Genomic DNA, 22,425 nt, shown 5'->3' on the forward strand with positions numbered 1-22,425 from the left:
GAAAATTATTTTTAATATTTCAAGCACTGCGTGATTTACTCTGAGTAACTTACAAGAAAATTATTTTAAGTTCAGGAATCTTTTATTGAGCTGTACCAACAAAATAAAAATGACTTGTGATTCCCCAACTCAGAAATCATCTTTCAACGTTTCAATATATTTTCTTCCAACTTAAAAAAAAAAGTTTTCATTTAATAAAGCCAGTATTCATTACTTACCTCCTGTGGTCTAGGCGTTGAGATCATTTGAAGAAGAGGCTGTCGCTACACCCTCAAGTTGCTTAGGGAGCATCTAACCCACAAGTACAATAAGGGTGATACGTGTTACGATAGGGTTAGTATAGGGCACTAACTAGTGCGGATGCACCAAGGAAGGGCCCTTACCCCAACTAGAGAGAAAAGGGCAGGGAAGACTAGAAGAAGCTGAGGGCTGAAGGACAATAGACGGTGGCTAGGATAAGAAGGTAAGAAGGGACAGGCAAAGGTCGGGAGATTGGAGGAGCGTGCCCTTTGTGAGAACTGCAGGCAGGGCTGGCAGATGGAGTGCTGAGCCATGAAGCAAATGCTGGGGTCTGGGCAGGGAGAGAGATGAGGCTGAAGAGGCCAGCACAGGTCAGTCCTCGTGGTCTCAGAGGCCAGGTTAAGGTGTTCAGACTGTCCCACGAGTAGTGGGCAAACATTAAAAGGCTTTTAGGACTTTCAAGCAAAGGGATGAGGCATTCAGATTTTCCTTTTTTGAAATGGTCATGCTAGAAAGTGCAGTTCCCCGTGTAAGAGATGCTAGTGGCCAGAACTGGAGTATGGACAGTCTAGACAGAGAGACAGGGTGACTTCAGGAGGGCTTTAGGAGGTAGGTGTGACATGGACTCAGTGTAGGTTGGATACAGTGGAGAACAAGAGGGACAGACCAGGGATGAGGCCTGGATTGCCAATTTGGGCACCCGGAGAGTCGGGGACAGTTCTCTCCACTGGATTAGGAGACGTGGAAGGAAGGCAAGGTGGGAGGAGGATGACGGCTGGTGCCGTGGGGACATCTTGGTGGAAACAGTCGCTGTGATGCTCCCCTGCCGGGTTTTCATATCCTGGAGAATCGAGCAGCATGACGTGGTGCAGGAGCGGGCTGCAGCTGGCAGAAGACTGACTTCAGGCATCGCTCCGTCTCCTGGAAGCCACGTTGCCTTGGTCACGCCAGCCTTCAGGGCCCCCGAACACTAGAGGGTGTCTGTCCTGCCCACTTCCCAGGGCTCCGAGATTGACTGAAATTCTGTGGGTGAAAACTCTGAAACTACCGAGCTCTGAAGCTTCAGGTGGATTTAGGATACCCTTACATTCACTGAGGTTAAGATGCACTGTGTAACACCTTCACTAACCTGGAATAGAAGAGGAAAGAGAAGTATTTGTTGCATAATTCTTGTTTGATTTTTCTTTTACTTTGCTATGGATGCTGTCTTTTACTGTATTAGCTGGTGTTTTCTCTTAGTACTTGGCATCCCCTAATTGAGAAATGGGATCGTACAGATTTCACTTACTGGGTTTTAACTCCACTAGCTTTTTCTTTAAAGAAAATATCAATAAATTTCCATAGCTAGGATTTTCTTTTCGGAACTGTTAAATTTTTGTTTGTTTCTTGTTTTTTGGCAGTCGATGATCCATGTGCTGTCGCTCATGGTTGTGTTTCCTTCTTGGATGTTTTGGGTGCAGGTTTGAGGGGTTGGGTCCGACTGTCATTGTCTGTCCGACGACAGTGATGCACCAGTGGGTGAAGGAATTTCACACGTGGTGGCCTCCCTTCCGAGTGGCAGTTCTGCATGAGACTGGCTCCTGTACCCACAGAAAGGTAACGTTACAGGGCTCACTACCTTTTGTTTGTTTTGTTTTAAAGCCTTCCACATTACATATTTGTTTGTTCTTTGGTCCATGTATTTCTGAAATGTATGTTCCTGTGTTTCTTTCCTGCATTAAACTTATTGTTACTCATGTACTTGGAGCTCGGTAGTTTCAAAACAATTCTGAACGTAGGTTTACCGTGCTCACACTCTGGTGGTGTTGAGATGTCTTTGTTGTCCAGTGAAACGCAGCTGGGCGCAGACAGGACTCCACAGCCTGAGTCTGTGAGCGGGGCTGTAAATCAGGGGCGTACGTAGCAGGTGACTGGCTGGATTTGGGGCATTAGCAGCTTTAAACAGTTTTAGGAAAGTGGGTACAAAATGTAAAATGATAACTCTTAATTGGTAAACCCATTTGTTAATATGCTTTTAAAACATACTTTTGATGAACAAAAGAATAACCTGCTGTTTTGAGAGTTTTACAGTTTGTATTGTTGCTTTCAGTTAAGTTGCTTTTTGTTGTGTGAGTCCTTGATCATTCTATAACTGTAATCACTGTATTTCGAAAGTTGTATTTCCTCACTTATTTGTAGTTTTGGCCACGTTATCAGAAAGGAGGTTTATCTGTGGTCCTGTGGGTGGCATAGCCAGGTCGTATTATGCTCTTTACATTTTCTGTCTGTCTCAGCATCTGGACTGTAAGCTTCGTAGAGTGGGCCTGCGTCTTACTCATGGTCACCGTAAGCATTTGCTGAGTAAATAGTAATTAGGCATTTCCAGGGTGGGTTTGCAGGCTGCTGTGTTGAAGGAAGTGGTGGTTTGTTCTGTGTTCTTTCTCTCCTGCGTCTTCCGATCTCTTGAGTGAGCTTTCGTGCACCCCCGTGAACGCAGTGCTGCTCCAGAACTGCTGGATGGAGCCCTCACTGGGCTGGACACAGGCGAGCCGCTAAACCGCAGTGGCTCTGTATTGCCCATACCCCTTTTCTTCCGAATTCCCGCTGTGTGTGTGATCTGAGTAACTGGAACTTTGCTGGAAGGGAGTCAGGGGTAGCTATAGTTTGGCAGCTCTGGTTTGGTGAGATGGAATCCTGTTTCTCCTAGCTCTTGTTAAATCAGCTGACTTTACCCTTAATTTGAAATGTTAAGTGGAAAACAAATTGAGTTAAAATAAGTAGTGAAGTAGGATAAATGCTATGGTCAAAGGAAAAAAAGGGAATGTTAGCAGTATGAAAATAATAGCTTGGATTGTTTTTCTAGTCAAAGGAAATTGTTGTAACTCTCCTGTCATCATCCTTGTAAAACTGTTTTTTTTTTTTTTTGAGGAAGATTAGCCCTAAGCTAACATCTGCTGCCAATCCTCCTCTTTTTGCTGAGTAAGGCTGGCCCTGAGCTATCTGTGCCCATCTTCCACCTCTTTATATGTGGGACGCCCACCACAGCATGGCTTGTCAAGCACAGTGCCATGTCCACACCCAGGATCCAAACTGGTGAACTCGGGCCACTGAAGCAGAACGTGCGCACTTAACCACTGCGCCACCAGGCTGGCCCCCTTGTAAAACATTTTGATTCCTTTTTTCACTTCTGTTGACATCTCTTAATGTTTTGTATAGCAAAATCCTGTAGTTGGGTTCACTGGTTGATGTTTGTCATTAGAAGGCAAATTTTGTGTGTGTTGTTCTTTATCATTTTATTTTCTTTTGGGCTGGTGAAGCTGTTTCACGTCTTCAGCTATAGCGTGGCTTACCCACATTCCCTCTGTTATAACCCGAAGAACTAGCTCATGTAAATAGAATACATTCACTCATTAATGGAAATAGAATTGACATTGGTCAGTGTCTCTGTTGATGAGACCTGCTTTCTGATTTGGGGGGCAAAACCTTAGAAAATAGATATTTCACTTTTGTTTACAATGATTCTACCTTCTGAGGTTGTTTTGCACACACAGGCACATGCATTCATATGATTGTTCATAAGTTTTTTAGTGCTTTACAGTTTTCCAAGGAGTTCAACTTGAAGTTTCTTACCTAACTTTTGAGGAAAAGTGGTAGACTTGTGTTTTTACTCTGACCCTTAACTTTCTCCGGTTCCTTTTCCATTGTAAACTATCTCAAATGTTTAAAGAGGTAAGCTGTTATGCAAAACATCAAAACCATAGTCTTTTGCATCTTTGAAACCATATTCCCCACTTTAGAAACACAGTTTATTATTGTTAATATCAGTTTATTATTTGTGATGATAACACATTAAGAATGTGTTAATTCCTTTGCACCCACCTGGTTAGTAACACTTCCAAGATCAGAACTGGCTTCTGGATTCAGACACTGAAGGGGCATTTGACCTTTCTGCCCCTTCCTTTCTATTTGTATGTGCAGATCCTTGTCAACACCCCACACACACCTGTTGGCTTGCACATGTGTGTTAGGTTGCTGTGGAGTTTGTTTCTTATTCATATTTCAGATACTCTCTCAGTGCTGGTCTCACCGCTAACCCAGCATCTGATGTCTGACCTCTTTCCATCCTTACCAGCTGAGATCCCTTGCCGCCATGGGGCAGCTCTCTCTGTTCACCGGCTGTCCTGCCTAAAAGCAATGGTGGCGCTCTGGGATAGGGACGCTCAGTGCTGGAGAAAATGGGAAAGAGAGGAAAATTTCTCTTTAGAAAACTTAAAAGAGCAATAATGCCAGAATTGTTTTATTTATCATTCAAGCAGATTATCTTTATTTCTGTAATGATTTGTTGTAGCTAGTGCAACGTAAGATTTTGAAAGTTTTTCGTTTAGAGAGCAGATGTCAAATGATCAAAGAATTTCTGATGGAGCACATCTGTCGTTCTTCCCCAAATTGCCTTTTAGCTTCCCACCTCTCTCACCATTTCATCCATATTATCTTTGTTAATATTCTCTTGGATTGACGGTATATAGAATTATCAAATATACACCCAGCAACCATGCAAAAAAATACGTGGCTAATATTTTCAACCAAATGATCAAATCAGATAAAGATATTTTGAGGCTTCTGAATCTCCTTCAATGGTCAGTTGAAATCTCATTTAATAGGAATCTAAGATTTTCTTTTTCTCATTATGTTTTGTGATCCCTTTTTTCTAACAGAGAGAAACTTATGTGAGTTGATTAATATTTATTTGTTAAACAATTATAAGCACGATATTCCAGGTGTTTGATGCTGTTAGGGCTCCAAAAAATGGATATGATGTTTTTAACTGACCTTGAGAAGCTAACCATTTCTTGAAGAAAGAAAATATATGAAAAGAGAATAAAAGGAGGCAGTTTTGTGATGCTTATCCCATAACTCACAGTGGGTGGTGACATCTTTAGCACTGTGTTGTAAAGTTTATTTAATTATTAACAACCCTTTTTTCAGTTTGTTGGGGATGTGTAAAGAGAACTTTCTTGCTTATATTCTGAAATGGTTGCCACTTTGTATATCTCCCACCTTTTTCTGCTATGTAGGATATAGTAATTGTGTGGAATATTTTAGATAATTCAGAGAATTTTATCTCATTTTGATCAGTCATGGCATTTAGAGGCCTAAGAGTGGGAAATACAACATTGACATAAAGGTCTAAAAGCATAGATTTTGTGATGGCCAGACCAGGGTTTGAGAATTAACTCTGCCATTTTATAACTTTGTGACCTTGTGCAAGTCACTTAGCTTCTCTAAGCCTACTTTGATCCCTTGTAAAATGGGTACTTTTTGCTAATTTTGTGAGGATTTGTAGGGTTAATATGTGTGTACAAAAAGCTTAGTGTAGTCCCTGGCATATAACATTTATTCAGGTAATTCTACTATTAAAAACAAAGAATACTGTAGACCTCTTCATCTCAGTAGTTGAGAAAAGCAACTTTATTTTCTGACTGATTCAGTATAAATATGCTCTGGATAGAAAGTTCACGACCTGCTTTGTCAAAAGTGTTCGTGGTCAGTCATGTCCAGACCTTTTCCTTATGTCCAGATACGTTTGGCCCCAAATGGAAATAGTAAAATGGAATGTTAAAATTATCTTTGGGATATGCAAATTGTGATTGAAGAATAGACCACACAAACACTTGGCCATCTGATGAGACCACCATCACGTGTTCTTTGAAAGCCCTGTTTTCTGAAACGCTAGAGTGAAAAAGACTTAGCTTTTTAAAATGCTAGATGGGAGTTGAGCAAAAACATACCAAATAAAAGTAGAAAGGGCCACATAGTCCCTCAAGCATCCTAAATATTTCAGACCCATTCCAGGTACACAAATTATAACACAAAGTGATATGATTCCCATTAACTTCAGAGACAGTGTGTGCACCTGATACAAGCAATGATGGATGCCGTGCTTGTTCCGTGAGGTATATTGTAAAATTGTGTTGCTGGAGCCCTTTTTTCCTTCATTGTCAGCACAAATCCTTGTTTATTAAAGATTTAGCTTGAAGGAAGTTTTAATTAATTACAGGTGCAGTGAATCCTGGCTGGGAAGCTGCGTGCTGTGTTTACGGTGAATGGCCTTCATGTGCCTGCGCTGCTCTCCGCGCTGCCCGCTCCCTGACAGCGTGATTTATGGCTGTTGTTTTCCACCAGTCCACTGTTTGCCCTCTAGGAGGGATTGGTCTCCTGAGCCCCCATAATAACAGCAGCACTTTCACAGACATCTTTTAATGACAACAGCACTGCATTCAGTAAGTCAGGCTAATTGCAGATGTACCCTATTAATTGCAAAAACTAGGAGAGGTTACATATTTTACAAGCTTTTAATTTGAAACCGCCCGAGATGATTTGTCTTAAGTGTTTGGATAGAGACGTCCATAATATTCAACAATTCACCATTATTGAAACTCCAGTCTAGGCAGTTATAGAATTCTGAGATGGAATCAGGTGAAAACAAATAGTCTTGGATGTGTTTTTTACCCAGTGGCTGTTAAGGGGAGGTTGTATTGTCAATGAGGACGTTTAAAACATTTCTTCCTCTTTTTATAAAAGTGGCTTAGCTCTTATTCAGCATTATACATCTTTCTGAATATAGTAGAAATTCTGTATTTCTACAGCTAACATTACAGAATTTTCCAAATAAACTTCGGTCCTTAAACATGCAGAAGAAGCTAACTGTGGTTCCAGTGGTGTGTATGCGAGAGGCTTGGCATCGCGTTTGTTTAACTGTGGTGAAGTGATGCCCAGAATCCTGGTGGAGGTGGTGTTCCATGGCGGTTCATGGAATGACCGTGGGGAGGGTGTGCATCCAGCGCTCAGCAGGTCCAGGCTCCATGAGCAAGTGGACCTGCATTGCAGGGTTTGGCTATGATCCAGTGGGCATTTTGTAAGTGTGAATGGTATTTTAACTTCTGCTGCATGTCAAGCCCCAAACAGTTAGAGTCGTTTTCATGTCCGTTTTCTCCGCATACACACGGCTCTGTGCCTGGAGTGCCCTGGGCATGGAGTGTTCCTGTGTGTGTTTGCCATCATCTCGTGCGCTGCCTGCTCCATGCCTTCTAGCGGCCGCTGCTCTCCTGGGGGGGCTGATGGGGTAGCGTCAGGAGAGCTGCCTGCCCAGGGTCTCGGTGGAAAATGGAGGTGTGGAGGAACTATTGAAACCAACTCTGGCTTCTGAAAGTCGCGGGACTTCAGGGTGAGGCGCTCGAGGAGGAGCCGTGTGTCTTTGGACAGCCTGCCTTTCCTCGCTGGGCACTAGCAGCTGCGGCGGGGCCGGTGCCAGTGGAGGAGCAGATGGGGGCGAGTCCTGAGGGAACCTGTGCGTGTGTTCGTAAGGCTGCAGCCCTGACATGTTACTGCTGCGTTCATCATGAGAGAAAAAGTCAGGAAATGGTTAAATCAGGCGTGGCCTTCAGTGTAGCGTTGTGCAGGCGATGAAAATTGTGGAATACTTCCTAGATGGCAAAATAGTAGTCATAGTAATAATACAGCAAAAATAAGAATCGAACCTTTAATAGGTACTAGGTATTGTAGTTATTCTAGTTAGTGTAGTTATTCTCTAAAAGAGTTTTATTAATTTTGAAGTTCTGAGTGTATTATGCATATAAGAAGACAGTTTCCTCCTCTTTATTTTCTCTCGCAGAATTTTCTTGGCCCTTTTCTACTCTTTTATATGCCATTGAATTAAAAAATATTCGAATCCTACTTTATTAAGATAATATCGTTTTTGAAGATGTTGAATTTTATAAAATTTGATGATTGTGATTCCATGAATTATTGTTAGGTTTCCTAATATTTAGTTATTCTTACATTCCTGTGCTAAGCCTTATTAGTTTAATATATTGCTAGACTTTATTTATTTATAAATAATGGATCTCTAGTCTGTTATGTCTGTCAGTTTTGAAAACAGGGTTTTGCTACAAGCCTTATAATAGTGATTTGGAGTGCAGTCTGTCCTTTTCTTTATTTGGGAACAGTTTGAATAACAGGTTGATTCCTGCTTCGCTCATAAAGTAGTTTGGGTATGGTGGGCGTGGTGAGAAGAGCAGAGCGTCTTTCAGATTCTTCAGTATTAGTCTCATCAGTTTGTCTCATTTTTCTTGGACCCATTTTGGTAGTTTCCTTTTGTGGCCGTCCTCCTCCGGCACACGCTGAAGGTGTGTTTGGCGTGAGATTGCCTGCAGCCTTGGTTAACGGTTTTGTATTCTCTTTGTCTGTGGTCGCGCTTCTGGACGTTTCTCATGCTGGCGTCCAAGTCTGTTCTTCGGGCTGACTTTTCAGAGGTTTGTCTGTTCTGTTTGGTCTTTTCAACGAGTTATTTAGTTTTTACTTTATCCATTCTGCCAGGTTTTTTCTTTAAGATTCACTAGAGTTGGTATCTTGTTAAGTCTTTCACTTGCCTGTAGCAGATGGTGTTCACTGCTCAGTTTGAGTTCCGCTGTTCTGAGTAGAAGGTGCAGAGTGAGGATTCTTCACGTGTCTACAGCTCTGCTGCGGCTTTAAAAGGAGCTCGCAGACGTGATGCTCAGATTCTTTGTACCCTAATTTTTAAAGTTTTGTTTTCTTTAATCTTACTTTCTCTCTTCTGATCTGTCAAACTGAGAGGCTGTGGTCAGGTCCCCTGCAGGCTGTGGACGGACCCCTTTGTCACCACAGCTCGAAGCGCTTTGCCTTCCTGTTTGGTGGCACTGCTTTTTGGTGGGTAAGGTTCATGGCTCTTCTTTCTCAGTATGTTGTCTCCTTTCAAATGCAAATATCCCTCATTTTTCTATTCAGTTCTTTATGTCTGATATTTATATTTCTTTATTTCTTTTTTTTTTTGATGAGGAAGATTGGCCCTAAGCTAACATCTGTGCCAGTCTTCCTCTATATTTTGTATGTGGGATGCCACCACAGCATGGCTTGATGAGCAGTGTGTAGATCGCGCCCTGGATTTGAACCAGTGAACTCTGGGCTGCCGAAGCTGTGTGTTTGAACTTAACCACTACACCACCAGGTGGCCCCTGATATTTACATTTCTAATCCTGCCCTGTTTTTGTTTACATTTCCATTATCTTTGATAATTCCCATATTTTCTTTTTTTTTTTTTAAGATTTTATTTTTTCCTTTTTCTCCCCAAAGCCCCCCGGTACATAGTTGTATATTCTTCGACGTGGGTCCTTCTAGCTGTGGCATGTGGGACGCTGCCTCAGCGTGGTTTGATGAGCAGTGTCATGTCCGCGCCCAGGATTCGAACCAACGAAACACTGGGCCGCCTGCAGCGGAGCGCGCGAACTTAACCACTCGGCCACGGGGCCAGCCCCGATAATTCCCATATTTTCAACTGTGAGTCTCAGTCTAGTTTGGGTCTCTTTGAAACACGAGGCTGGGTTTTGGCCTCACTTACCCAGTGGAAAGTCTCACTGCTGATAACGCGCTGTCATATGGAGACCCCAGGTATGGTCACTCTGAAACCAGCTCTTATTTTCTTTATTGTATTTCCTGTTTTTTCTTTTCTGTTACTTTTCTCCCCCATAGTGGTTGTGATAGTTCTATAATCTGTTTCTTTTCTACTGTTTATGCTGAAGTAGCAACTGTCAATCAGTAAATGGGTGTATATTTTTTAGAAATGTGTTTCAACCTGTTTTTCTCTCATGGTTGAGCATTAGGGAGTAGCTGTCCCCTGTGCCCCCTTCCACCCTTGGACGGGGTGGGATTCTTGAGCACTTTCGTTTTCGTCTCTTCTCACTCTAGGTTTTGTTAAACTAAACCGGAATTACAGTAACACTTAAAAATATATCCCTTTTTATATTTTACCTTTCTTAACAGTTTCATGAGTATTTAAAACAGTGCTTTAATATTTGCTTAATTATCATTTTAATAATTTATTTTAAGAACTGGTATGTATATTACATGTAATTTTTCTTGTATAATAAATTAAGAGGCAGTGTTGCCTAATATCTAGTTAATTCTAGCTTGGGAGGCGGCTGCCTTTCCACGTTCAGATCCTGACTCCACCGCTCACCAGCTGTGTGGCCTGGTATGTTATTTACTGTCTCTGAACCAGCATCCTCGTCTGTGAGGTGGGATTGGTAATGGACCCTCTGTCCTCTCCCAGCTGCTGGGCGCGCCCCGTCTGTGATGCACAGCGTCCCCAGCAGGCCGTCTCCCGCCCTAGAAAGGGACCATGCTCTTTTAGTGGCTGTGTGCTTGCACTGGCTGGATGTAGCATGCTGTACCCATTCCGTCTCTTGCTGCTTTATTTCTGCCCTAGCCTGTCTGAAGGTGGAGTTTATTCACTTTTTCTGTCAAGCATGACTGCTAGTTTGGATCAATGTAGAAATCCAGGGTCACTGCTTTCCCCCTGGAATTATGGAAAGAGTTTCCCTGTGCTTTCTGACGTTTTTGGTGTTGCAGAAAACATGTCCAACGCAGGTAGAGTCCTTTCCCTCTGAAGGGAATCTTTTCTTTTTCTGTTTTGTTCTGACTAGAAGCTACAGCATTTTCTCTCATTTTTCTTTATTTTTGGAGTTCAGACATCTGGTAGGTCTATGCCCAGGTGTATGTCTTTTCTCAACGTTTCTGCCTGACACTCTAGGATGTTTTGCTCCATCATTTTTTAAAATCATTGCTTTATATCCTTTCTTCTCTATCCTCTTGGAATTCGTGGTGTACATCGTTAGAGCTCCTGGGTTTGTCTTTCTTGTCTCCTTGGCTTTTCCCTAATTTTCTTTCTTTGGTTTTAAAATAATGAATCATTTTCCATCTACCTTGTTGTTTTAACTTTGACAAGGATTGACACAAAGGATGTTTTGGAAAAATAAAAATTGGCCAAGTGTTTACGTGTTGTAACTTTTTCTGGTCTTCTTTTGAGGCCTCACCGCTTAATAGTGGATACGTTGGTTGGTGTTTACTGCTTACAGGTTAATGAAGGATGAAGTAAACTTCCAGTGCTGATAATGTGTATTTACAATTGTGTGTATTATGTTTGACTACATGCTCATAAAGTGCATTAGATTGCATCGTGATTACAAGGTGGTCATTTTAAGAGTCATACTCATTTACTTTAACTTCTTATTTAAAACTGGCTTTACCATTTTATCATCGTTTTAGGAGAAACTAATTCGAGATATTGCTCACTGTCACGGAATTTTGATCACTTCTTACTCCTACATTCGGTTGATGCAAGATGATATTAGCAGGCATGACTGGCACTACGTGATCTTGGACGAAGGACACAAAATTCGAAACCCAAATGCTGCCGTCACCCTGGCCTGCAAACAGGTATGACCTCTTAGAACGATGGGGGTTTCCAGGTGGATAATTGTATTTAACTGACAATAAACTCTCTGCTTTTAGTAACACGCCTTTGAAATTTGAAATACACGTTTTGCCTTAATGCAGAAAATTCTTCATTCTTGCCCTTAATCATGCTTTTTAAAATTGTAGTTGTTGACATTGCTTAATGTCTCTTGTAGGGATGAGTTGTTAGACTGTAACCAGATCCAGCTCTATCCATAATATTCAGCTCAAACAATAAGAAAAATTCTTTCCAATTTGTTTTCCTATATGTAATTGAAGAATTAAAATTAATAAAATGTCTGTGATTCAGAGAAGACCAAAGTGATATGTAAATGTGTTAAATAAGATTACGTGACAGTGTTTTGGGTTAGGGTTGATGATTGTCTGTTAAAAGGCAAGTTTAATAACAAACTATTTTCTTTCCCAAAATAGTTCCGCACCCCTCACCGCATCATCTTGTCTGGCTCACCGATGCAAAATAACCTCCGCGAGCTGTGGTCACTCTTTGACTTCATCTTCCCGGGAAAGTTGGGCACGTTGCCCGTGTTCATGGAGCAGTTCTCGGTCCCCATCACCATGGGGGGATACGCAAACGCCTCCCCGGTGCAGGTAACATATCGGCCAGCTAACCCTGCTGGCATGGTAATAGTTAAAGTGTTCCTACTAAATACTGTACTTTGTAGGCAAGTCATTCAGGTTATAAGGGAAATGGCCAAGCTTATTAAATTAGTGTCTGATAGAAATCACAAAATTATTTTTGCATGATCACTCATGTTTTTCCAGATGAGTTTTTAAAACACCATGTCAGATATTCAAGAGCAGTCAGAAATTATGAAACAAGATTGAATCAGTTCTGGTGGCATATAATCTAGTGCACGTGAGGGTAGTGCACCTTATAAAGTGAAAGCTTAGAAAAGGGAAGCCAGGGGGCTAGAATCGCTCAGGGGAGACTGTGAGACACTTGTCCCTTAGCCTGATTCTGGGAAACAGGCCGAGGAGAGTAGAGGCGTTCTAGGTGAGGGCACCAGTACAGGCGGAGCCCTGTCAGGTTGCTGTGCGCAGCAGTGCAGACACACGCTTGGTTGGACTAGAGATGCTGGGGGAGTAGCAGGGAGGTGTGGATGTGGGAACACTGGGCCCTTGAAAGGGAGGCCGAGGTGCTGGGCAGGAAGAGCACGGAAGGTGTCTGAGCAGAAGGCTGGAAGAGGGCTCTTCTTGGAGGGCAACTCAGGACGGAGGGAGGCTGGCATGGAGGGAGCTGCAGGAATCCCAGGGGGTGAGGGTGAGGAGGCCCTGGACCCAGACAGGGCGCTGCTTCTGAGAAGAAGGTGGAGAGCAAGAGCCCCAAGTGGCAGTTTTCAGGCAGAACCAACGATGTGGAGGCTGCGAAGATGAAGGAAGTCAGGTTGCGGGTGGGAGCTTGCTGCCGCTGACCCTGAGGTTTTTGTCTGGGTGGCTGGTGGAGTGGGCTTGTCCCAGACAGGAACACGGGAGGGGAGGCCCACCCGAGGGCAGTTGGTGGCATTTTGGGGGCAGGGGCTCTGCACAGCCCTCAGAGAGGCCTGTGCCTGCCAGGTCGTGGCTGAGCCGGAAACAAGCCTTCCACCAAAGAAGTTTGAAATATTTAATTAGAAAAAGAATTTGAGACGTTTAGAATTAGAGGATCGTCAGCAAGCACGTTAGTGCCTTTTGCGTTTAGAGATGGAGTGATTTTTAACTTTCGTAGGGGCTCTCTTCCCCCACTGAGTCCCTGTTGTCCTTCATTTATACTGTTCTTTTTTTAAACTTTTTGTTTTGAAATAATTTCAAACTTTACAGAAAGTTGCAAGAATTGTAAAAAACTCGTATATACTCTTCACCCAGGCTCACCAGTTATTAGCGTTTTCCTAACAGTTGCCACATTTGCTTTCTCTTTCCTCCCCACCCCCGCCATGTAGGCAAACTTATCCTCTTGTTTTCTGAACCATCTGAAAGCCAGGCGCAGACAGGACGCCCCTTCCTCCAGGTCCTTCAGCATGTATCTCCTAAGAACAAGGACATTTTCTCACATACCCGTAGTCTAAACATCAAAATCTGGAGGAGATTTAACACTGATACGGTTCTGTTATCTGTCGTCATTCACATTTTGCCAGTTGCTCCAGTAGTGTCCACGTCTCTGTAGTCTCCGTTAGTCTGGAACACTTCCTCTGATCTTTCTTTTGCCTTCCAGGATCTTGCCGTTTTGGAAGACCACAAGCCTGTTATTTTGTAACCTCACTTTGGGTTTGTCTTCCTTTCTTTGTGACTGGACTCAGGGTGTGCGTTTGGGCAAGAATATCACAGCAGTGATGTGCCTTTCTCAGTGCCTCCTATCTGGAGGCACGTACTGTCGTGTGTCCCTTCATGAGTGGTGGTCATTGGTGGTGGTCTGATTACATGACGAGGGGGTGTTTGCCAGGTTTCTAGACTCTCTGAAGTTACTGCTTCGCCTTGTAATTAGTAAATCATTTGTGGGGAGCAGCTTCGAGACCATGTAAATGTGGCCTGTTTCTTCCTTGAAGTCCTGGTTTCAAAAGTCTGTGTACTTAATGTTTTTTCCCTTTTTAGCTTATAAGGTCCTTGGGAGCAGAAGTGTTGTTTATTTGCTCCTTTTTGTTTAAGTCCATGGTTGCCAGCCCTATTGATTTGCAAGAAGATATTCTGTCAGCAGATATTTATTGTGTCAGGCTGGGCTAAAAGGATGGGAGGTGGCTGACAACCAGCCCTTCCTGTGGAAGTGTTCCCAGTCAGGGTGGGTGGGCAGCGGGGAGAGGAAAATAAACAGATGACCCCAGTATGGGATAGTGAGGCTGTGATCAGGGGACATATCCAATATCAGAGCTTGTGGGGGTCCCAGAGGCTTCCTGGGGACGGGCTGACTGTGCTAGGACCTAAAAGGCTGAGGAAGGTGAGGGAGAGAACATTAAGTGCAAGCAGTACAGACTGCTGCTTCGGTTTGTACGTAAAGCTTGTGCAAGGAATTCTGAACTGAAAAGAACCTGAGGCGTCATCTGGTGGAACTTCCTCATTTCATGCTCAAGGTTATTGGGACCCAGCGGTTTGGCGGCTTGCCTAAGGCCCCTCAGCTCTGCACGAGGCAGAACTGGGGAGTAATTATCAGTGTACCTTGTCAGGAGTAGGAAGAAAGCAGGGACGTGCTCAGCTAGGTTTCCATTTTCCGTGGCACTGGGGAGTAGGGAGTGAGAGTTGGAGAAATACAGTTGAATCCCTACCATGTGTTTTTACTCAGAGAAACAGACACGCAAGGCAGATGGGAATTAAATAGAGAATCAGCTTTATTGCCTGAAGCACAGGATTTCCTAGGAAAGTTGGACTGGAGAATGTGGCTCGACATCAAGGCTAAAGTAGGGTTTCTTAGTATTCCCTGCTCCCCGTCCCCACTCCAGACTTAAGATCTTCCTCTGGGGAGAGCTGGATGTGAAAGACAGACCCATCCGCAGCCACTCTGAGCTCTGACCCTTGTGAGCCACCACAGTGGGCCAGCAGCAGGGGCGGGGCGAGGGGGCAAGGCGAACTCTCCAAAGGGGTGCACAGGCAGGAGAGAGCAGCCCGGCCACTCAGCAGCCCAGCCCTGGCTTTCCAGCGTCAGCCAGCTCACCCCTTTTACAGGAGACAGATGTGGGTAGAGGCGAGGATGTGGGGACAGTTTCCTTAACACAGTGTATGTATTTTTAGGAAGAATTTAAATAGTGTGGTTGCTTCCTTGGTGGGATTGTAATGTCTCGTTAAATTCTGACATTTAATCATCCATACATTACAAACCGTAATGTGTACCTGATCATCATCTTGAAGGTAATTTTAATCAGTGCCTGAATGACACGTTTCCGGGAGTCACCTGTAACTAAAAGGTGCTGAGTGAGCCTCTTTGCTACTGTCTGCTGTTCCACGTGAAGCCTGTCTTTTTGTTTTCATACTCACACAAGATAAACGCATGTCCCTGCACATACGTGTACACATACTCAAGTGAGGCGTTCTTCGGATCTTTTAAAACGTTTTCCTTTTTACCGTGTTAATTTTCTTTTAACATGAATTTTTCTGAATTTATTATGGTCAAGCTCTTTTTATCATTCATTTTGCAGCTAACTTTCTTAAATTTAAACTTTGGTTGGCATTCCTCTTGTTCCATTAAATAGTCATTTACTAGGTCGTTAAGCCTATTTAGACTTTTTTCTTAAGTATCAATAATTTATTGAAATCTTTGTTTGCCTTTGAGGTAACGGCAGAGGGAGTGGCGTCCTGGGCTGCTGGCCTTTGTTTTCTCGGTGCAGTTAATGCCCATCTCCTGTGGCCGTGCTCCGTTACAGAAGCAGATGCTCCCTTTTAGGCCCGAGTGACCTTTGGTTTCTGGGATCAGAGGGTTCTTCTGGAACTTACTCCCCTGAGGGCAGTGCTTACTCTGCACGGTACTGACCTTACTCTCCGGTGGGCAGTAATCTGCTTATGATCTGGTTGTCCCGTGGCCGCAGCCCTCCGTGGAGCTGCCTTTTGATCTGCCGTCTTGCAGAGGCGCAGTCCTTTGTAGCTCTTGGAGAATACAAGATTATAAACACACGTGTTGGAAAGCAGTTGTCCCCAGAGGATGGACAAGAACCGAATAAACCTCTACTTTAGGGTTTAACTGTATATAATAATTAAAGCAAAGCACAGAAGAGGGATGGGGCACCAAAGTACCAGTTGCTCTTTTGTTGGACGTTTTGGTTAATACGTTTTTTTCTGATGATGTTATGAAAGCTACCACCTCCTGGAGTATATAGAACTTATACCAGTTTTTCCAAACAATTTTCCAACCAGTTTTCTACCACCGTTGGTCATTCTTTTACTGTTTTTTTGTGTGTTTATGTGTGTGTGGGTTTTTTTGGTGAGGAAGATTGGCCCTGAGCCAACATCTGTTGCCAGTTTTCCTCCTGCGTCTTGGGGAAGACTATCCCTGAGCTGACATCCATGCCAGTCTTCCTTTGTTTTGTATATGGGACAGCGTGGCTTGCTGAGCAGTGTGTAGGGTCTGAGCCCAGGATCCAAACCCACCAACCTCGGGCCGCTAAAGCAGAGTATGCAGACTTAGCCACTATGCCAGTGGGCCGGTCCCTGGTCATTCTTTTAAAAAAAAATTTTAAGCATTGGAATCAACCAAGAGGTAAGAACAAAAGAATAGTAATTGTTTCCCCTTTTCTCTTATTCAAGGTTAAAACTGCTTATAAGTGTGCATGTGTCTTACGGGATACCATAAACCCATACCTGCTGCGGAGAATGAAGTCAGACGTCAAAATGAGCCTTTCTTTGCCGGATAAAAATGAACAGGTCTGTAAATCCAGGAGTTACCAAGACCTTCCTAAAGCATGGGTGCACCTGTCCGCTCAGCCTGCTTTTCACGTGCAGGATCAGTGAGGCCAACAGGTGTGGTCACTGGTGCTGTGGGGCAGGCTGATCTACGTCTGTATCCACGTGTATGTGACAGGTGAGCCTGCCGTGGCATCTGCCCTCAGCGGGACTCCTCCTCTGGTCCACAGGCTTGAGCTTTGTCTTATTAACACATGGATCCCTGCAGCTACTCCTTTAAACTTTTCCGTTTTCCTCGAGCCCCCAGTTCATTCATGCTACAAATCCTATTAGGTGCCGACCACAGTCCTGGGCGTTAGCAGTGCACAAGGTCGAGGCTTGTTCTCATGGAACTCACAGCCGCTCTCGAGGGGGACAGTCATGAGTAGATACATCGCGTGGCACGCGGCCATCAGTGTGGAGAAACAATGAAGCAGGGTAAGGGGGTAGGGAGTGCTGAGGGCAGGATTTGGGGAAGCAGGCTTTCTATGAGGATGGTCGGAGGAGGCCTCTGGCGCTGACATTGGAGCAGAGGCCTGAAGAAGTGAAGGAGCAAGTCCTAGGGGTTTTGGAGGCAGAGTGTAACAGGTCGACAGAACGTGGGAGCGCGTGTTTACATTCAGGGGCCGGCAAGGAGGCCCGCAGGGCCGCAGGCAGGAGCCAGGAGGAAAGCCAGCACAGGAAGGTGTCAGGTTGCTGCCGAGACGCCAGATCGCCTGCTCCTGCTGGTCGTGGTGGAGACTAGGGTTTTACTGTGCATGAGGAGGAAATAAATTCACCGGAAGATCCTGAGCAAAGGAGTGACGTCATCAACTGGGGTTTTAAAAGGACCATCCTTTTGAATTCCATCTAGTGTTATCATAGAGTAGATGGCTGCACCTTCTATTTAGCATCTAAAAGTAAATGCTTTGTAGATTTTTAAAACTTAAGGGATCTTGGAGATTGTCCTCAAGGCTGCTTTCATCCCTGCCTCTTCCCTCACCCGAAGCTCATCTCCAGATTAGTGCTTGGTCTTGCGTTCCCCACAGGTCTCCCATTCCTGCGGCCACTCAGGCCACCGTCCTCTGAGCCATCTCTGATTCCTAGTCAGCCAGTTGCTGTGGTGTTTTATTTGTCCTTTTTCGTTCTCTCGCTTCTCTGCTTCCCATCCTCATAAACCAGTGCAGTTGATGTCTGACCATTGGCATTCCCCGCCCCGTTCAGTATTGCTCAGTGTCGCTGGATTAATGTTCCCAAGGCTTGTCTTCCCACCAACATACCTTTGATGTCTCTCTCCCACCCAGAGTACTGAATTAGGTTATCTGCACCAGTTTGTTTTCACTGTGGAGTCCCAGGCTCTCTTCTGGTCTGCCCTGCAGTAGCCAAGGCAGATCACTTCCTGTCTCCCAAACATGGACTACTTTTTCTTTCCATTCGCTCAGGCTGCTCTCTCCCCCTGGGGTTTTTCCACACCCACCCCCCCCCCACCCCCCCCCAGCACACACACAGACACAGAAGTTCCATTTTAAGGTCCCACTAGGCTCTCCGCGAGCTCTGCCGGGCTGGAACTCCTTGACTTGGGGCTTCGTCTCCCCATCTTAAAGTGCCGTGTGACACCTAAAACAGCGATCCACAGACACTGGGCACCTTGTGAATGGCTCCTTCAAGTAGCTTTGTGATTGAGAGGAAGGGCTTTTCTCTGCTGCGGTTGTGTTTAAAGGAATGAAATATGAATTTGAGAAATTAAGCATTATAACACTCAGGTTCATATTTTAGAAGGATTACTCAGGCAGCACATGAAAGCACTGGAGGGGGAAGAAAATGGAGGCAAAGGGCCGAGGTACCCAGTCCCTCAGAGTCCGCAGGAGAGAAGATGCAGGCCTGAGCCGAGGCAAGGGTGGGGCCGGCAGGAGGAGCTTGAGGGCCCAGCGACTTCCAGGTTCTTTGCTGCCATGTTGGGATCTACTGCCGCAGAGGCTCAGAGAGGACAAAGAGCTGGAGGAGCCAGCTGATGTTTCATTCAGGATGTATTTGAAGCACCCGTGTGAGAATCTGCTTGCCCCAAGGCAGTTCGAGATGGGTCTGAGCTCTGAGGAGCCTTCCAGGTGGGGCTGCATCTCTGACCCCTGAGCAGGGAAGGTGTTCAGGCGTGAACAGGGATGAGTGTGCCCAAGGAGCCTGTGCAGCATGGGAAGAGCCGGGCGGCCCAGGGCACTGCGCCATTTAAGGGGAGGGTAGAAGAGGACAGCTGGCTGGGAAGACCTAGGTAGAGAGGCAGGAGGCAGGTTAGGGGACATGGAATCATGGGGACCCTGGGGACCCGGTGGGTTTGGCAACCAGGAAGTCATTGGTGACCTCCTCCAGGATCGCCTCAGTGCTAGCAGTGGGAATGCCCTGCAGGCGTGTGCTGGGTGGGAGTGCTGGGAAGGCGAGGGCTGGAGATGGTGAGCATCCGTGATCCTCTCGGGGAGTGTCCCCTGGACTTGTGGAGAACCTCAGGGGAGGAGCAGTGTCCTGAGGAGAAGGAGTGGGTTTTCAGATCTGGGACAGAGTGGAAGGGTTGCCCTGGATCCCGTAAAGGAAGCTGTTCCTCTGAGAATAAAGGGAAGCAAGGTGAGGCCGATGAAGAACTTAGGTGAGTTTAGGTAGTGAAGACTAGGGAATCCTGCCAGATAGGGTTAGTTTCTATTTTTGTCGTGTTGTTTCTGTTTGATTCTTTTTGAGCAGAAGTTGAGACAAAGTGGGGGGGGTGGGTGGCTTGGGGAAAGTAAGGAGTGTTGTCAGCCGTTCTGGGTTTGCAGAAAGTGCTGAGTAGGGGTGATGGAAGACGCCCCTGGAGACCGGGAGCGGCAGCTGTGAGATGCCGGCCGCGTGGGTGACGGTCTTCAGCAGCGCCCAGCCCTTACCACGGAGGAGGAGAGAAGGCAGGCGGTTGAGCTAATGTACTTTTGGAAGTTTACAGGGCAGGGGCAGTGGCTGGCAAAGGGGTGGCTGAAGGAAAATACCTTGGGAATATAACTAGACAAGGAATAAAGTCCACTCGTGAGGTGGTAGCGGTGGATGTGGAGAAGAGGGGACTGAGAGTCAGAAAGTTGGCAGACGTGAGGGCGTGGAGTCTTTGGTGCATTTGGGCTGGGCGGGGTGCGGTTGTTGTCTGGTGAACTTGGGCACCTGCACTGGGAACTCCAGGAAAGGGGTTAGCCAGGGGAGGGTAGCCCTGGGCAGGTTTGCCGACGTGGAATGTGGGTGAGGGGCGCAGGAGGGGGGACGGGCTGAGCACCCAGGGGAGTGGGGTGGGGGAGGTCTGCGCTGAACTTCCTGTGAGCAGGCAGCCAGTCTTCAGGCTCCGTCAGGATGGTGGGATGGGCACCGAGAGGTGGATGGGTGGCAGAAGTGGAGGGGGCTGCAGAGAGGAGCCAACTGTGCTCTTTGCTCAGCTCTGAGATGTGGTGTCGCTTTGTTTTGTTCTTTTAATAAGAGGTACGTTATTAAAACTGCATACACTGTGGCTTTTTGATTAGGAAATTTCGTTGATATTTTAATTATTTTATTCTGGTTTTTTTTTGAAATTATGGTTTCTCTCTTTTTTTTCTCTTATAGGTCTTATTTTGCCGTCTTACAGATGAGCAGCATAAAGTCTACCAAAATTTCATTGATTCCAAAGAAGTTTACGGAATTCTCAATGGAGATATGCAGGTCAGCTAAATACTAGAAGCTGGAGAAATGAATTGTGGACCAAGGGAAGCAGGGCAGGAAAGGAAGCCAGTGCTGGTCAGGGAGTCCCTCTTACCTCTTAGAAACATTTCGGTGCAATTTGAAGCCCTTCCAGAAGTAAGAACACAGGTTAGATTTCAGCACGCTCCATTTGCCTGCACTGAGCACGGTTACCCTTGAATCCAGCACACGTGGTTTAGTGGAGGAACAAGCCCAGACGGCGGGATCTGCACTGGTCGGGGCAGGGCCTGCTGCCTGGTGTGGGATGTAGGGAGGCAGCCAACGGCTGGGTTCACAGGCCCGTGGAGCAAGAATTATTAGCACAGGTTTTTCTGTGCGTAATAACATTTCCGTTATTGGCAATACTCAGCAATATATGTGGGTAAATGTCTGTTTGGTCAACATGTATAGTAGGTTTATAATCAGCATTTAGTCTAAAATTTCCAGTGAACTATTCAACTTCTTCGTGCTTCAGTATCTTAAAATGTGAATTGTGTTTTATTTGTTTGACGTATAAGACTTCCTTAGTCCATCCTCATTGGAGGTACCACAGAGTAGCCCAGTACACTCCGAAATGCACTTTCCAGCTTAGACGCGGAGGTAGATAAAGAGATGAACGCGGGCGACGTGGCTGCCTGTGTTCCCTAACGCTGCGTGCTTTTTCTTTCAGAATAAGTCACTCAGTTCTTTTAACCATCTCTTGCAGCTTCTCATTTCTTGTATCATTCGCATCTCAGAGAGGTTTCTACATCGTTTGCATTTGTTCCTGTCTCCCACATCTCCCCTTAACTCACCTTCATGGGCCTCCAAGTTGTGAAGCCATCTCTGGTCTAGGTCAGCACTATTCCGTAACCAGAACGCAGGCCACACGGGTGATTGACAGTTAGCCAGTAGTCACGTTAGAACAGGGAAAAAAAAAAAAATAGGTGAAGTCAATTCTGGTAATATAGTTTATTTAACCTGATATATCCAAAACATCTTACAAAAATATAATCAAAATTTTGAAATGATTACTGAAATAATTTACTCTCTTTTTTTTTTGGACTAAGTCTTTATAACTGGGTATTTAACACGAGCAGCGCATCTCAGTTCGGACCAGCTACACGCCGTGTGCTCAGCAGCCGCCTGTGGCGTGTGACTGCTGTGTTGTACAGCTCAGGTCTGGGGAAGAAGGAGGAGGCACAGATGACTCTTCGGGGAGTTTTGACAAAGTTCCTGATCTGTTCAGATCTCTTGTTTGTTTAGCTGGGGCTTACTGGTTAAAACTACCACACTCTCTGGTTATTGGCTTAATTTATGATGCCTCTTTCTCTGCTTCAGCGTTTGCACTGGTGAGCTCGATTCGGTCACCCTCTGAGAGCTGTGAAGGATGCCCTGTTGCTGGGCAGAGATGGGCAGGCCCTCCCTCCTGGTCTCCCGAGCCCTTCTGCCGTGTGACCCATCCTTCAGATCTTTCCCATTCGTGTATTTTCCATGCAATACGCTTTCTTATTTACTAATGTAAAGGAAAATGGAACTTCAACCTCTGACACAGATTAAACTACAGAACTTTTAGTGAAGTACTTAGGAATGTGATATTTAAATTCATTTGCTTTTAATTTGAATTTAATTAATTACATTTGCACATGACTTATTTCTCCAAAGTTGGGTGGGCATGACTTTTTTGATTTATATTTAAAAGATTAGTCAGTTTTTTATATACTGTGAACTGCATCCCCTTTTTTCTAGTGAGGGAAATAAATCATTAGTAATTGAGTATGACCCCAGTAGACATGTTCAGACCGATAGAATTTTTTTGTTTCTGGAGAGCTTGTCCTGTCAGGAAAAGATGAGTGAAGGCTGATTTCT

General features: G+C 45.0%; 1 protein-coding gene across 8 annotated transcripts in view; it reads left to right on the forward strand.

Moving 5' to 3' along the window:
• ERCC6 (ERCC excision repair 6, chromatin remodeling factor) overlaps window positions 1-22,425 on the forward strand; it is a 72,468-nt gene that overhangs the window by 39,586 nt on the left and 10,457 nt on the right. For all 8 annotated transcript variants that reach the window (XM_023648114.2, XM_023648120.2, XM_023648112.2 and 5 more), the window contains 5 exons: window positions 1,701-1,836; window positions 11,341-11,511; window positions 11,962-12,138; window positions 16,750-16,866; window positions 20,464-20,559. In XM_023648114.2, the coding sequence (XP_023503882.1) occupies window positions 1,701-1,836; window positions 11,341-11,511; window positions 11,962-12,138; window positions 16,750-16,866; window positions 20,464-20,559 (697 nt within the window). The remainder of the gene's footprint in view (window positions 1-1,700; window positions 1,837-11,340; window positions 11,512-11,961; window positions 12,139-16,749; window positions 16,867-20,463; window positions 20,560-22,425) is intronic.

Source organism: Equus caballus, chromosome 1, assembly GCF_041296265.1.
Source record: "Equus caballus isolate H_3958 breed thoroughbred chromosome 1, TB-T2T, whole genome shotgun sequence".
Lineage (NCBI taxonomy): Eukaryota > Metazoa > Chordata > Mammalia > Perissodactyla > Equidae > Equus > Equus caballus.